Source organism: Drosophila tropicalis, unplaced genomic scaffold (genome assembly GCF_018151085.1).
Source record: "Drosophila tropicalis isolate 14030-0801.00 unplaced genomic scaffold, ASM1815108v1 contig_302, whole genome shotgun sequence".
NCBI lineage: Eukaryota > Metazoa > Arthropoda > Insecta > Diptera > Drosophilidae > Drosophila > Drosophila tropicalis.
The window spans coordinates 108,733-124,324 of record NW_027172757.1 but is presented as its reverse complement, the minus strand read 5'-3'; the positions used below and the strand labels follow the sequence as shown (position 1 = coordinate 124,324).

The window sequence follows — 15,592 nt, the reverse complement described above, 5'->3', positions numbered from 1 at the left end:
GAGAGTGAGCAAATTCAAGAAAAGGGTAGAGCGAGAGAGCAAAAATGTGAATGGAAAACTGAATGCATACGTATATGAATGAAGAAGTTTGTTTCCTAGACTTTAATCATAGATACATACATATATTCAATATAATTGTTTCCGATATCTGCCTGCCCTTTCGGCCTACCAGGTATACCCATTTTCATTTATAATGCAAGTAATACAAATCTTTCAACTTTCCCCTCGCACTTCAGTCAGTCGATATCTAACTCTCATTCACTGGCACACATACACATACACGCACACACATACCAGATACACACATGGATATACAGATATAACACATACGCACTGTTGCCTTTCATTCAAAAAACAATCCCCATTTAACAAACAGCTCTTAAGACTTAAGACTTACAATTCGTTATTATTACAATATTCTTAATTATATCGTAGATATCTATATATATATATATATATATATCTATGTATATATATATTTATATTCTGCTAGTATTTCTTCTAATGCTTGTGTAGATGTTACTTAATCCTTTCCATTTCTTTTATATTTTCGTTTGCTATTTTAACTTTGCCTTCGTTAGTGATGGTTTGGCTTGAACCATCATTCATTCATTTAATCAATCAATCAATCTGGAATCATACCTAACTAACTAACTTTTACCTAAAACTCTATGAAAGAATCTGTGTGTATTTTCGATTTAGCTTGTAGCTAAAGGTTTTCCTATATATGTATTATGTAGAAATGAGCTAAACACTTAAATTTGTTTATGCATTTTTGGTTACTGAGTTAAATATTTTTGGTTTTATTTTTTAATATATTTCATATATATTTATGTATATATTAATATATTTTATTTATTTAGATTAGTAATTAAGTTATTAATTGTGGTTTTTTGTTTTTATTAATTTTTTTTTCTTTGCATTTCTTTTTTGTTTTTTTTTTTTTTTTTTTGTTTGTTAAGTATTTTTAATGGAAGACATTTTTTATACAAGTTTAAGACACAGAAAATATTCTTTCTTCATATATATATATATATATATATATATGTATATATATATATTTATGTTTATATGTAAGTGGGAATATGATAAGTATGAGTATATGTGTGTGTCTGTGTGTTAGTGAGAATGTGTGTAAATTGAAATAGTTCTTGTTTTAGTTTTGCTTTAGTTTGGTTTCTAGTAAAGTTAAACTAAACCATCCTTAAGTCGGATATGTGAATTTCTATTTTAAGAAATTAAATTTCATGCACAATTATTTTCGAAATAGTTTTTGTTTTGTTTTTACTTTTTACTTTTTGTTTTTTTGTATTATTATTTTTCTTCTTGTTCTTGTTGTATCCTTTCATAAATAATGCTGTATAAAAATTTATATAAAATAAATATTCATTATTATTCTTGGATTCTTTGTTTTAGTTTTTGTTTTTTTTTTTTTTTAAACTAATGCAATTTAATAAATAATATGGAATATTTTCCCTTACGTGTTTTTTTTTTTTTGTATGTATTGCTGTTCAAAATTGGCTGTCATTGCATTGATATGCACATTCTGGTATATACATATATATATTTTTTATATATACTCGATATGAACTGTCTTATAGTTTGGTTGTTTTCTTGTTGTTCTTGTAGTTGTATTTGTTTGCTGTTGTTTATGCATTGCTGTTGTTGTTTTCAAGTCTTGAGTGTTGTTTTTTTTTTTTTTGTTGTAAAACGTTTTAATTAATACTTTTAATACTTGTGCGTACGCAGTTTTAGTGCAAAATAATTATTGAAATTAAATATTTGTAATTACATAATTATTATTTCGGTAGGAATTTTTTGTTCTGTTGAATACTTTTTCTTTAATCATTTCTTATTTATTTCGTTTTGTTTTATTTTTTTGGTTTTCTTCATACTATTTACATAAAGATTTAAAAATCAATTTGCATGCCTTAGTTGAGGTGATGGAAAATTAACAACAAAAATATACAAAAAAAAAAAAAATATTAAATTAAACAAGCAAAGCTTTTCTCTATGATTAAATTTGATTTTACGTTGAGCTAAATATTTTCCACTAATTGTATTGTGTCTTCCTCTGAGGGAAGGGGAAATCTTTGTCGGGTTTCTGCTTACGTTTTCCTTTTTTGCAAATTATTGTCTACAAACATATACATAAGTATTTAAGTAATTATGTAAATATACATACAGAATATAAACTCGTTAGTGTTTAATTTGGTTTAATAATGAATTCTTCTTCTCTTCTTCTGGTTTTTGTTTTTCATCTTTGGCTATGCAATAATTACATACACATATAGAAATGGAATCAACAAACAGAAAACTATTCTCATTCCCAATCTTTAATAGATGCCCATCATTTAGTACTCATATCACGCATTGGTCAGCACAAAGGTCACAATAACCATCAAGAGGTGACCCACAACTACCGTGGCGGATGTTTTCAATAGGGTACTACCACGCCCACATTGTTGTATTTCAATCTCTTCCGGATGATAGTTAATACATTTCTTGGGTCGACGTCGTGACTCTTGCTCTTGGCTCTGGCGACGAGTACTGCATGCACCTGTATGAAAAAAGATTTCGATTGCATTTAGATCTGATATTCATACCTGTGTAAAAGCAGTACAACTTACCCACAACACCAGCCTCTTCCATGGGCTCAATATCCAGCTGCTTGGAACCACACGGACATAGAGTATCTACCACTAACAGAATGAGATTACTGTGTGGTATCTTCTGAACGCTGAAGGGACGCTCACATCCCGAGACATGACAGTTGGTTAATTTACCCTAAATCAAAGAAAAGTTTAAAAGTTTAAAAGTTGAAAGCGCTGTAAAGTTAAATTCAAGTAGGAAAGCTTAATTTCGGCCACTTCACTCTAAGCACCCTATGAACTCTTATGACATATAAAGTTACCTTTAGAGGATTGTTTTGACCGCCCTGATTGAGACGTTCTGGTTGCAACATATAGAGATCTGTGCGCAAATCACAACGCCTTGCATTTTGGGGATCTGGAGCGAATCTGGGACCAGCATGTGGCTTATGCTGTTTGGGTGGCGGAGTTGTGTGCTCCTGCAAAGTAAAAGGAAATGCAGACATGTTACCTATTAATTGTTAGACATAATCTCATTCATTTACCACATCTGCTGTTGTGAAGAATTCATCCATTTCCTGATCCACTGGCAAGTTGTAATCATTTTCAAAGGGTTCATATTCATCTGAATAGTTGTTTTCCACAAAGACAACATCTTCATTCTCATAGGTATATTCATCCTGCGGCCAGGCACGCAATGAGGCAGGCAAAAGTGATACCCATGCGGCACTCAGAGCTACCAAATGTTGCAGGAACCACGAGCCCAAGCGATTTGGTTTAAGTATGCCACCAGCCGCTGTATAGGGATTATCCGAATCGGAGCATATGCCCTGATAATCATTAACTGTCACACGCTTGTATATACGATCCTGGACTAGGGAATCCATAATGGTGCCATCGATTTGGCCAAAGAATTTGCCCGTATGCTCCATTTCTTCAGAGATTATAACAAAACCGCTATTATCGAGGACATAACAATCGAGGTTATCCGAAGCACAGGTACGCTTACATCCAGTCACGCCAGTACACTGAGGAACATCAGATGTGCATTCAATTTCTAAGAGTCATGTCGCTTGTCTATCTTACCGCTGAGGTGATATTAATAAAATGCTTGGCCAACGAATCATGCTGAAACTGAAGGCCCACCACTCCGGCTGGGGCTTTGTGTCCACGATGCTCAACGAAAATAGCATGAGAAGCAGTCACCAGAGTGGCATTCGATTTGATGGCATAGCCCGAACCAAATGGCACGCTGTACACGAAACTATCCGGCTCCACAGTGTGTTGATCGATGGCACGTTTATACCACGATGTATCCATAGCTCTAACATTATCCTCGCTAAAGTGTCTGCAAAATACACACAAAATCGGTTATCGAAGAGATTAACTCAAATGCAGATGTGGGAAAAAACTTACGGTTCTGGTGAATCCTCTGGCCTCTTGATGTGATCAATCCATCGCAAAAGGCCCGAACGAGTGGCCACAAATGAGGTGGCAACCACGAATTTCTGATAGCCTTGCCTAAAGAGTAAAGTGATTTAGAAACGGAATAAGTAAACCTCTAAAATGATGATTTCAAATTATTTGGATTGCATGGCAATTTCGAGGTCTTTAATAGGTATTATAGGAATCGAGCATCGAGCATATCATATCATATCATCGGGTGGCTGGTCCTCGAAAGCGTTTGCATTCGTTTACATATAAATTACTTGACCTTTGCTTTGATTTACCTCTTTAAAATTGCCATCAATGTGGCGATTGGACTAAATATTATCAAAATTGTGATTTTCAAATTAAATATTTATTTGGTGCATTAAAGTTGCAATTGAAAGGTGGAAAAATATAGTTTTCATAGAGATAAAGAGTTAATTTTGTGTTTTTTTTTTTTTTTTTTTTGTGCGAAAAATTGTAGAATTATGCGATAAAAGAAAATAGAGTGTAGGTAAAATGTGGGCAGGGGAGATAGAACCGTTTTATGTGCTTTAGAGTGTGAAATTAAATTGATCAATTTTATATATTTTATGAGTGGTGAAAATTTAAATTAAATGAAACAATTCAAAGATATAAATAACTACAAAATAAATCTCAAAAAAATATCTTTAGATAAGTTCATCTGATTACGTTATTCCTAAATTTTAGAGTCTGTAACTGTAAAAGATTTATGTATTTTTAAAAGCTTCGAACTTTTTCTGTCTGAGACTATTTTAATCAGTTTACTTTGGCAAATCACCATAAAAACATACTAAGAAGCTTTACCATTTGGAATCTAGAATTTGAATTGTTTTTAACAAATATAGATTGTTTAAATGTTTAAAAAAAATGTAGAAAAATATTTAAAGTAAAGAAAATGAAAGGTAAAGTTTATTTCTTTGATTTATGAACACCTAAATTGCAAGTTGTATAACCTGTATTTGAAACCAATCCCCAAAAAGATGTTAAATGAATCCTTTTTCTCCTATCGTATAAATTTGGTTTCATTTAAAAAAATTATAGAAACCTGAAACTAATAAACAAATTCAGCTCTTGCTTTAATTGCCATCTATTCAATTTTTAATTGAACTATTTCCAAAACAGGATGATCTCAAAGGTTATAAAAACTTTCTAGTTTCTTTATTCAAAAAATCTGATAAAATTTATATATGCATTCTAAAACTTTTCTGAAGATATAAGAACTTTTATTTTGATCAAGCAAGCATAAATAAATAATAAGTAGAAACAAAAGAATGTGCTAAAAACAAAAGACGATCGAGTGTATAATGAAAATCGAATGAAAACTCACTGTTTGTCCTCTTTGCCATTGGAGGTGCTTGTTGTATTCCTGTCCAAACCATCTGTCACCATGGCATCGCGCACCAAGCTCTGAAAGAGAGTTCGATCGCAATAATAGGGCTCAGCCTTGCGAGAACTCTGAGCATTCAAATGCTGTGAACCATAGTGACTGGAAGATGGTGAATTACCATTCGACCCACTGTGCATGTTGTGATGTGGTTGCGGTGACTTGGGTCGAACCTGGGTGAAAGAGAAAACGTCAGTGGAATGTTCGATAGCAAGGAAATCCCAAACCCTTTGGTGTTTGATGGCTTACCGACATCCACTTCCAACCGGGGCGTCCGGCGCGCGATAAGAAATGCAATACTTGCTCCTCTGGGGAACCAAAACTGGGCTCTTGATCGCGCGACGAATACTCGCCAGAATTCTCACGTTCCTTCTCCAAATCGCTGACGCTATTGTACTCGCAATACACCCAATCGGGATGTACGCGCCAGTTGTCTCCCTTGAAGTATTCGGTAACTGAGGGAATAACGTGTTTAATTGGTGATTTGAAGATTGGTAAATTATTTTTTTTGACTTACTATTATTACGCGAATGCCGTATCTCCTGCTGGGAGACCAACTCATGGCTACCGTATTTCTCCGGGAGTACAATAGCCAACGTAAATGGTGTATCCTCGATGGGTCCATAGAAATACCGATGGGTGCGGGTCGATACCCGTTTAGCTTCATCATAATGATTGAGGACGGTGAACTCTGTTTCACCCTCTTTGGGGCGAATCATGTCACCGCGCATCTGTAATCAAAACAATGCATTAATTTAAATTCCATTTGAAGCTATTTCGATTGCTTTGATCTAGTCTTACCTCATTCAATAGATTCTTGTTCATTTCAACTACCTCATGATCGTTACCAACCTCCGTTTCCGGCAGTTCCAACTCCGTAACGTCCACCGAGGCATATTTGGGTTTCAACTGATCGATATACTGATTGCCATCGCTTAAGGGCCTCAAATCCGGATGATATAAAACGCGTCCATTATTATCGACGATAAACGAATATCCATTCGGTCCCAGCTTGTGTTGAGGTATAACTTTGCGTATCTCCTCAATGGGCACATCGGTGCCAACAACGCCCAACAGATTTGCCACACGTACCGAATGATTTCGTCTATCGAAGACCGGAGTTGAAACTGTCGTCACCAATCGCCGCTGATACTCCGAGTCTCTACCTAGTCCGCCCGATTTGCCAGCCAAGAACACGGGACTCCAATGGACGGGATGATCGGCCTGATACATTATCATTGGACGGGCCATAACCAAAGCATAATCGATCACCTTGCGGCGAGCCTCCTCGTAGTCATTGATTTGCACAAAGAAGCCCTTATTCGAACAGGCCATTTCATGGAGATTGCTCCGACTGCCCGAATCCTTGCCAATAAGATATGTAAAGATTCTCACTGGCATATGGGGCCAATTGTACTGCTTAATGATTTCCTTGTGAGACTCCGAAGTGCTCTCGGTTATTAGCATTATGGCCTGATTGCATTGACTGCCAGCTCCAGATTGATTGTACTGAATAAAGCAATTAGTGAGAGTTAATAACAGAATAGAACGGAATTTCATAAACAAAAAACCTTTACCTTATGAAGCAAACTAAAGGCATACTCCAGACCAGCTGTAAAGTTCGCTGTATCCTGTAATTTAATGGCTTTAACAGCCGACTTGATTTCCTGTACATTATCGGGAGTTGCCCGAACCATGCGATCCTTGAAACATGGCACCGGGGTCTTGACCACCTCCGAGAAGGTTATCAGATTCACATAGTCATCTTCACCAAGAGTATCCAATATATTGAAAGCAGTGGCCATGGCCAAATCAAACGATTTCTCTGACATGCTAGACGAGGCATCCAACAGAATCATCTGGTAAGGGAAAAATAGATTAGACATATTTGATGCCAATTTAGTTGTGAGTTCCACTTACAATATCCTTGGGCGATGAAGCCGCCTGAACGAACCAATTATGAGTGCGAAAGTCATGTATCAATTTACTGCCCTTTGATCCTTCAGGTGGCCATGCAGTACCCGGAAATCGACGCAGAAATCCTGATGATGAACCAAAGTATTGCCATGACAATGCCGGATCTTGCTCTAAGTTGTTCTGAAACAGTGGATCCAAATGGGCGCTCCACTGTAATGCCGACTTTACGTCCGCCTCATCCAGATCAACGCCATGCGGCACCAGAATCGAGCTTAGACTGAGATTCACCGGCAGGCGTTCGAAGCGCCTCATGAATCGTATGTCCATGTGGCGAGCTCCGTCCGCCAACTTGCCATCGGCATTATACTCATTGATACGTCGAGCATCGTAGTGTTGCTGTGACAATGGCGATTCAGCATTAGCACCCTGACCGTCCAGCTCCGAGAGGGCAGCCTGCTCCGCTGAGTCCATCAAACGCTGCGTACGTAATAGGAAAGAAAGTGGAATGAAATTATAGAGATTTGTTGGGCCAAAGTTTTCGTTTTCCTTTTCATTTTCTTTTGCTTTTATGCAATTTATTCTCTTTGCACAAGTATTAAATTGCACAAAGCAACGGAGTTTGCTTTTCTTTCCAACTTTCAACTTTGTCTGTGTAGGTAAGTGTGTATGTGTGTGTGAGTGTGTAAGGAGAAATTTCAAGTACGTATATAGTAGTAAATACGTGAAAATCCCAAAAGTAATGCACAGTGCTTATGCATCCGATAAGTAGGCAACAATTTTCAAATAACTTTCTGCTTGGCTAGCAAAACCACTTGAGTAAGCGAGAGACGAGAAAAGGACAAATTTAATTCAATTCAAGGCCACATGTGGTCAATGAACATGTTTAAAGAGTAAGCTATTTAGTTCTATTTATAATCAAATCACTTTTCACATCTTTGCCTAACCAGTGTGCCTAGAAGCTTTAGCAACTTGGAGCACAAATTATTTTCACAAGTTTAACTTGCCTTCTCTGTGTGTATTTTCATAAGAAACAAACAAGAACTTTAGCTGCAGCGAAATTAGACGCGACGACGATGACTATGGTAATAATAATGATGATGATGATGATGAAGAAGAAGAAGAAGAACAAGTTGTGGATGAAGTGGACCAAGAGCTAAAGGGTAAGCAGAATGGAGAACAAACACCTGCAGTCATACACATTGGGGATGCGATGTCTTTATACACATATATACATATATAAATATATGTATATATCTATATATGTATGTATGTTTGAAGCCAAAAAAAAAAAACGACTAGGCAGAGGAAAAGTAGAAGGAATCTTCTGCTTGCCTGACTGCACCTGGAGATGCTGCTGTTGCATGGAAACGAGCGGGCTGCGGCGGGCGCCATGGGAGACAAGATGATGGCTATGAGGAGTGGCAGAAGTTAAGCTGCATGTGGGTGCATTGAAATAGTTCAACTACTTTTCTACAATGGCAATAGGAAAAGTAACACCACCACCAACAACAAAAACATGAACAAGAAATGCAAAAAAAAAAATATATAAATCTTAAGAAACTGCTTCTTCAGCTTGAAGCTCTCTCTCGCTTGTTCCCACTCTTTCTCTCTATATATCTCTCTCTTTCTTCCGTTCTCTCCAAAAGTCCAAAGTCTGAAGAAGATTTCAATGTAAATTGGCTACCGTTGGGCAAAACGTTGCACCACGGGAATGTGTCAGCGGCTTAGACAAATGGTTCAGAGACCAGACAGATGGACTTCCCTTCAGAGAGCATGAAAGATGTAGAAAGAAAGTTGTTCCTTTTCCTTCTATCCCAGTCTCTCTCATTTTTCTGTGTAGGTGAGAACACTGCCAAAGTTATTTGCACATTTTTCGAGCGTTCAAATTAGTTAAGGAGACTTAAAGTTTGCACAGCCAACAACAACAACAGAAGAAGCGAAGAGATAACCAAAAAAAAAAAGGTGTTGAGTGGCAAACTAGTTAAGGCATTAAATAATAAACAAAAAGGTAAGTAAGAGAGTGAATAAAATAGAATCTGTGTATGTATATTTGGCCAAGTTTGAAACTTTATGCCTCGTAAATGCATTCGATCTAGATATTTTATTATTCTAGGAGTACCGACTACTGGTTTGAAATATTAAGTTTCATTTTAAGCAGTTGACTTAAATCACTTAAAGATATTGCGTTTATTTTTCAGACGAAACAAAGTTTGTCTACGATTAGAGTTTTTCAATCATCTTAACAAGTATTCATAAAAAAAATGTCCTAAGACTTTTGACAACATTTGTAGTCGCTTTGTCTTACACGAACTCACAAAAAAGCAACCAAGCGCCAGACAGATAACATTGTCATGTTTCATAATGTATATATGTATGTATCAAATATATACATATATATTTTTTTTGTTTTACAATGTTATGCACTTATGAGCTAGAAGGCCAGCAAAAAACAAAAAAAAAAAAAAAAACAAATGAAGGGGTTGGCTGCCCAAGATTGAATGAAAGAAAGACTGTGATAAAAAGATATATGAGAGGTGGTAGGAGATACCAAGCAAAAGCAATGCCCTCTCGCACACAATTCTCATTTAACACCAGATGGTTTGTCTAACCCTTCTCTCTCTCTCTGTCTTACATAGACCTTATATACATTTCTCTTTCTTACTATTTCTGTCTCAGCAGCTGTCGACATCTTAACATTCAAAAGCCAACAATGACAACGATGGCAACGCCGACGCCGACGACGACAACGACTGGGGAGACCTGCTCAAATGTCAACGGGTCCGGGAACTGGGGTTTGGGTCCGGAATTAGCAAAATGCAGCTACTTGCACGCAATTTGTTTGCATGAAGGAAGGACCAAAGAATGAAAACTCAAACTCAACTCCAAGTGCATTGCGTGGCAGTGTTTGCTGCTGGCCTGCTAGCTCCTTGGGCGTTGGCTCTTTCTGAGCCTTTAAGTTCCCCACCCGACTTTCAGCAGCCGCCTAAAAGTATGCTGTGAAAAATATGTGCAAAGAACTTGCACTGACCATTTGCCAAGTCGGCACTGTGGAATGTATTGATCAAAATGTTCATAGTTCAAAATTTAAATTTAAAATTGTAAAAAAATATATTAAAAAAGTTGATTGAAATCACTTTACTGAAATTATAACAAAATTAAATTTACAATATATGTGTACTTTGTAGACTGCGTTATAAAAATTTTCTCTTCAATAATTTTGCTTGTTTGAAGTAAAAACTTTCGTGCAAGTAGAAAAGTAGACCTTAATTCTAATCCCTTAAAAATCAAGGACAACATTTATAAGAATTTTGTCCCTAGAGATATTAAGTACAATCTTAACAAGGGTCCTATTTGTATATTATTTTTGTTATTATTAATTTTAGCTGTTGAATTAGCCTGAAATCAAAAATACTTATCCAAATTATCTTGATGTTCATATGTACTACACATTTTCTGTTTCAAGTATTTATCCCACTGTACTTGTCACGCGTTAGTATTTTTTTTTTACTGTTTTACTCTGTTTTTTCATTCACTGTAATGCAAGATGTGTGTTTAAGCAAAGATTTCTTTTTTGAAACTGTCTGGATTAGGACTTATTCGTTTCTTTTACATTCAATATATTTGCCAGTTGAATGGACGTGCCAAATGTTGAGGCAATAACTTTCGTAGCCAACAAAATACAAAAAAATGTGTATATATTACTTTTTAATATAAAATTAAGCAAAATGTTTGAATTTTTAGCAAAACTTAATCTCCAGTTGCAAACTGACACCGACTACAGGACTTGATGGACTGGAAAGGAATCAAAGTGTTCTGCACCTGTTCTCTTACCCACTTAAAATCCAGTGTGACTGACAGCATAAAAGGTAAAGGACTTTTAAAGCCAGTTGCGGTTTATTTAAAGGATTATGAACTGTTTCAAAGCTTATGGAAAAATGTTTTTCTCTTTATTTACAGTTGCGGAGTAAAATATAAGAGATAAAAAAATAAAACCAACCAACCTTATAACAACTGCAGAAGACCTCAAAAGATCCTTCAATATTATAGAAATTTGAAAAACTTTGTTTTCTCTATAAGCAGAATACATCGCTTTCATTTCTCCAAGTGAATGACTTATGTCAGGACATGTTTTAGAGGCAAATTTAACATTTTTATTATTTATAGGACTTTTAATCAAAAATCCAAAATTTAACAATCGGATTAAATATTATTTTCAAGGTATATTAAAATTAATAACAAGAAGATGATTACCCATCGAGTAACGTATTTTAACTTAAAATTTTTAAGTTAATATTGAATGCAAAATGGCAAAGCTAAATACAATTTTACTCATTTCGATAATTATCGAACATATAGACTTAAATGATTCATTATAAAATTATATATGGGATAAAGCATAAATTAATATAATAGTGAATTCTTTATTATCGCATGTTGAGATTGAGTTCACAAGGACTATTTGAATGCTTTCGTTTTTGTTCTACATGGTTATAATTGTCTATGCAGTACTTTTGGATAAGGATAACGCTTTCATAGCTCTGAAACCTCGACCTTTCTGATATTCCATTAGTGTTTATGTGAAATTCAACCCTATTTATAAAGATCTAAATGTGCTTATACATACATAAATGAGAGGACACAATTATAGTTTATACATACACATGGGAAATTTATTATATGTATTAACACATTGACATGAACGCATTTGAGGCCATTCAATGTGGGATTAAGTTTTGGCATCAGACTGATACAAAATACTATATTTCCGTTGTCAAGCTCTTGCATTGTGAGCGCCCACCCTAAGCTAAGTATACTCGCATAGTTCACATCGAACGATGCACAAATGTCAACATTTGGCTCCAATTTCTTCCTTGAAATTTTCTTCTTCTATTTTTTAAGAGGCAAAATGCTTTTAGTGTGAAGACATTTGCACTTTTGAACATGTTTCTATTTAAGAATTGCAGCCCACAAACTCGTAGAGCTTTTCAATATAGTCAATGCACAAACACACACTCAAATAGCGCCCACCTACTCTCTCTCGCTCTCGCTCTCTCTCTCTCTCTCTCTTTTACTCACTCACACAATGTCAACGTCAAAGTGCAAGTGGCATTATGGCAAAGGAGTCAATGATGACAGCACGCAGAGAGACTAAAGCGTTGGTAAAGGCAAAGCCAAAGCAGAGACACTGAATGACAGAGAAAAGTAGAGAAAAACGACAACAAAAGCGTAGATGAAGGTGGATGAAGGAACCTGCAAAGCGAGTGTTTTTTTCTCCTTTCATTTTTGCCATTAAATGCAATTTTAAAGTCAATTTAAACTTCAAAGTTAACACAAATAAAGGCTGTCAGCAACAGGAGGACATACATACATATATGTGTAAGTTGTGAAGGAGGCTATTAGCGAGAATGAAGGCAACAACTAAGTTAAAATAGCATTGACAGGCGTTGATAGAAATTGAATTAGCGTTTGCCACACGCTTCTACACACACATACGCATACCGCTTTCGCCTGCATACCCGCTACCACATGGGGTAAAAATATTACGCATACGTCGTGTGCGATTCCAAAACATACCTACATATACGCAACGTATGTATGTACATATGTATGTGTATATAGTATATAGCTGAACAACTAGCTGGTAATGTTGGACAGAAAAGGGATGGGAAGGACAGACTGCAGTTGCCTTTATGTTTACAGGCAATTAGCATTTTAATGCCACACCAAACAAAAGGCAACTGCAGGTGCCCAAGCGAATGATGAGAGAGGACGACGAAACAGAAGCACCAGCAATATTATAGTAGGTGGTAAAATACCCATAGCATGGTGATGACGACTATGATGATGAGAAAGGTTCGTAACCAAAAGCAGCAGCAGCAACAGCAGCAGGAGGTTGAACAAGAGAAGAGAAAAGGGAAGTGAGAGGAGGTGTGTTTGGTACTTGGGTACCTGGCCACGCACGAGTTGGTTTTTCATTATTTTTCATGTTCGACATGAGCGCAAATTGTTGAGGACATCATCAAGCAACTAACGAAGAGCAAAAAGGACGATGAAGAGCATTGAAGTATATTTCATAGTTCAAGAGGTGATACCTTTTAGACAACTAGCTAAATTTTGTAAAATTCTCTCTTTCCCTCATTAGGCTTCAAACTAATATCAGTCAGTGCTCATAATAGTTACAAAAATAGATTCCGGGTTAGAAAATTAATATCTTCCAAGTGTTTTTAAGTTGATTTATTCACTTTTGATCATGTTTTATTCAAGAAAACCTTAATCACTTACTAGACACATACAGATTTTTTCCACTTGGTAAACTAAACTAAGTAATGAGTAACCGAAATGTATTTCACCATATAATGTAAGGGAACTTATTCAAAATCGTTTATCGGACTGAATAAAAAGTGAATAATTATATGAAGTAATTTCTTTTAAGAAAAACAAATTATTTGTAGGACCTCACAATCACATAAATGCATTTTCCTTTAGGTTTATACATACAATCATTTACCTCAATGGCATAGTGTTCGAAACGAAATAACTGAATTTCGACTGTAATTATTTGGACAATACTGCTCTATATCCTACAGTCTGCTATTGTCACTTGTCATTATCGTTTTTTGTTGGTAAATTGTGCGGGCATCGTTTACTGACTGACATAACTGAGTAAAACATAAACTCCCTGCCAGTGGTCTATTTACTGTGGACAAATGCATTTGAAAGTCCTGTAATTTGTTAAGCAATTATTTGATGTGTCCAATAAAGATTAGAATATCCATATACATATGTATGTATCTATATACGTCCATTTGTATATTCACACTTAGATTAATAAAAAGCACAGATTTTTGTTTTGGATTCAAGTTTTATTCAATAAAAAATGTTCCATGTTGTTGCTGGACAAATTTGGAGAGGCCAGCTGAATGCGTCTACGTGGCACACACTTTTTTATCCATGTTGTTGCTGTAAGTTTTTAAAGCTACCAGCTACATGTTGACATCTATGTTGACATCAGCAGCTATTGCAGGTTTCAATACAGAAATTACAAAGACGATAATTTGGCAAATCATCAAAGTAATTTTCAAGAACCAGTCAAACATTTTTCGATGATGGTATATTAAATTGTTAGTTGACAGAAAAGAACTTATCGCTTCAGAGAGTACAATGAAACTGACTGAGTGCATCTATTCACATATGAGATTTAAATAAAACGTAACCAGAACCGGCTTTGTTTATGCATACACTGCCATGCAGTTGAATAGGAACAAGAGAACAAAAAATCAACTACTTATTTATAAAAACTATCTTAAAGAAGTTGGTCCATACTCAAAAAAAAAGGATTTTTCAGTGTGAAAACAAATAAAACAAAGCAAAACTCTGTCAAAAAACATATATTTGTTTATTTTGCAACTTAATAATAAACTAATTGCCAAAAGATGTATTTATGTCATTGTTAGTTTGTTTCTTTTTGGTAAGAAGATGTCAATTCATAAACAAAAATGTTGTCTATATACAATTGAATGGCAGTGTTTGTACATAAAGAGTGAAATATCTGCCACTTCATTCACCCTTCAAGTTTACTCTCCTTTAGTCTTCAATGCAACGGATGTTTACTGCAAATGAAACTATATAAAATTCTTCTTAAGAAATCTGGACACCAAAGCGTTGAAATGCTTAGTAAGGGAAATCAATTAACCAATCAAAATTAAGTCCCTTGTCACCAAATATGAAGCTTCGATACAAATATTAAAAGCTTTCAGAAGCTAACTATAAACAAATCTGTATAAAGATCATTATTCTTGAAGATTTCCCTTTTTTTATGCATTGATGAAAAATTTGCTTTTGATGGGCATGGCAATGAATTCTCATGCTTTGAAGAGCAAAAACTTTTACTTTAAATAAACGTGTAAGTATGTATATACTAATCACTATTAGGGTATATAAACATAGAGAAGTCCCCCTTACCCCCCTCTTTTGTTACCTACAAGAGAGAACCTGCACTTTATAAAATGAAATGCCTATGCTGATAAAATGCTAGACAACACATTTTGGTAAGGAAATTACATGTACATAATGAATTCTGACGCTTGGAAATGTATTATGAAGACTTCTAGGTATACTAATTAACTAGTTTAAACGCCAAGCCAATAATAATTTTATCTATTGAGGACCATGACAAAGACAAATTAATAAGACTAATTGAAAAATGTACAAAGTTTTCATACCCTTCCATAAAGGGTATATTAAATAT

General features: G+C 35.3%; 1 protein-coding gene across 3 annotated transcripts in view; it reads right to left on the bottom strand.

Annotated features, from left to right (window-relative positions):
- Positions 1 to 1,058: 1,058 nt before the first annotated feature.
- Positions 1,059 to 15,592, bottom strand: part of stol (stolid) — a 47,463-nt gene continuing 32,929 nt past the window's right edge. For 2 of the 3 annotated variants that reach the window (XM_068284195.1, XM_068284196.1), the window contains exons 5-17: positions 7,348 to 7,821; positions 7,005 to 7,286; positions 6,229 to 6,936; positions 5,945 to 6,158; positions 5,677 to 5,882; positions 5,371 to 5,600; positions 4,322 to 4,354; positions 4,008 to 4,112; positions 3,678 to 3,939; positions 3,137 to 3,619; positions 2,915 to 3,070; positions 2,631 to 2,787; positions 1,059 to 2,560 (exon numbers count right to left, since the gene is read on the bottom strand). In XM_068284195.1, the coding sequence (XP_068140296.1) occupies positions 2,367 to 2,560; positions 2,631 to 2,787; positions 2,915 to 3,070; positions 3,137 to 3,619; positions 3,678 to 3,939; positions 4,008 to 4,112; positions 4,322 to 4,354; positions 5,371 to 5,600; positions 5,677 to 5,882; positions 5,945 to 6,158; positions 6,229 to 6,936; positions 7,005 to 7,286; positions 7,348 to 7,821 (3,504 nt within the window). In that variant the 3' untranslated portion in view covers positions 1,059 to 2,366. The remainder of the gene's footprint in view (positions 2,561 to 2,630; positions 2,788 to 2,914; positions 3,071 to 3,136; positions 3,620 to 3,677; positions 3,940 to 4,007; positions 4,113 to 4,321; positions 4,355 to 5,370; positions 5,601 to 5,676; positions 5,883 to 5,944; positions 6,159 to 6,228; positions 6,937 to 7,004; positions 7,287 to 7,347; positions 7,822 to 15,592) is intronic. The other variant, XM_068284197.1, reaches the window with a different exon arrangement.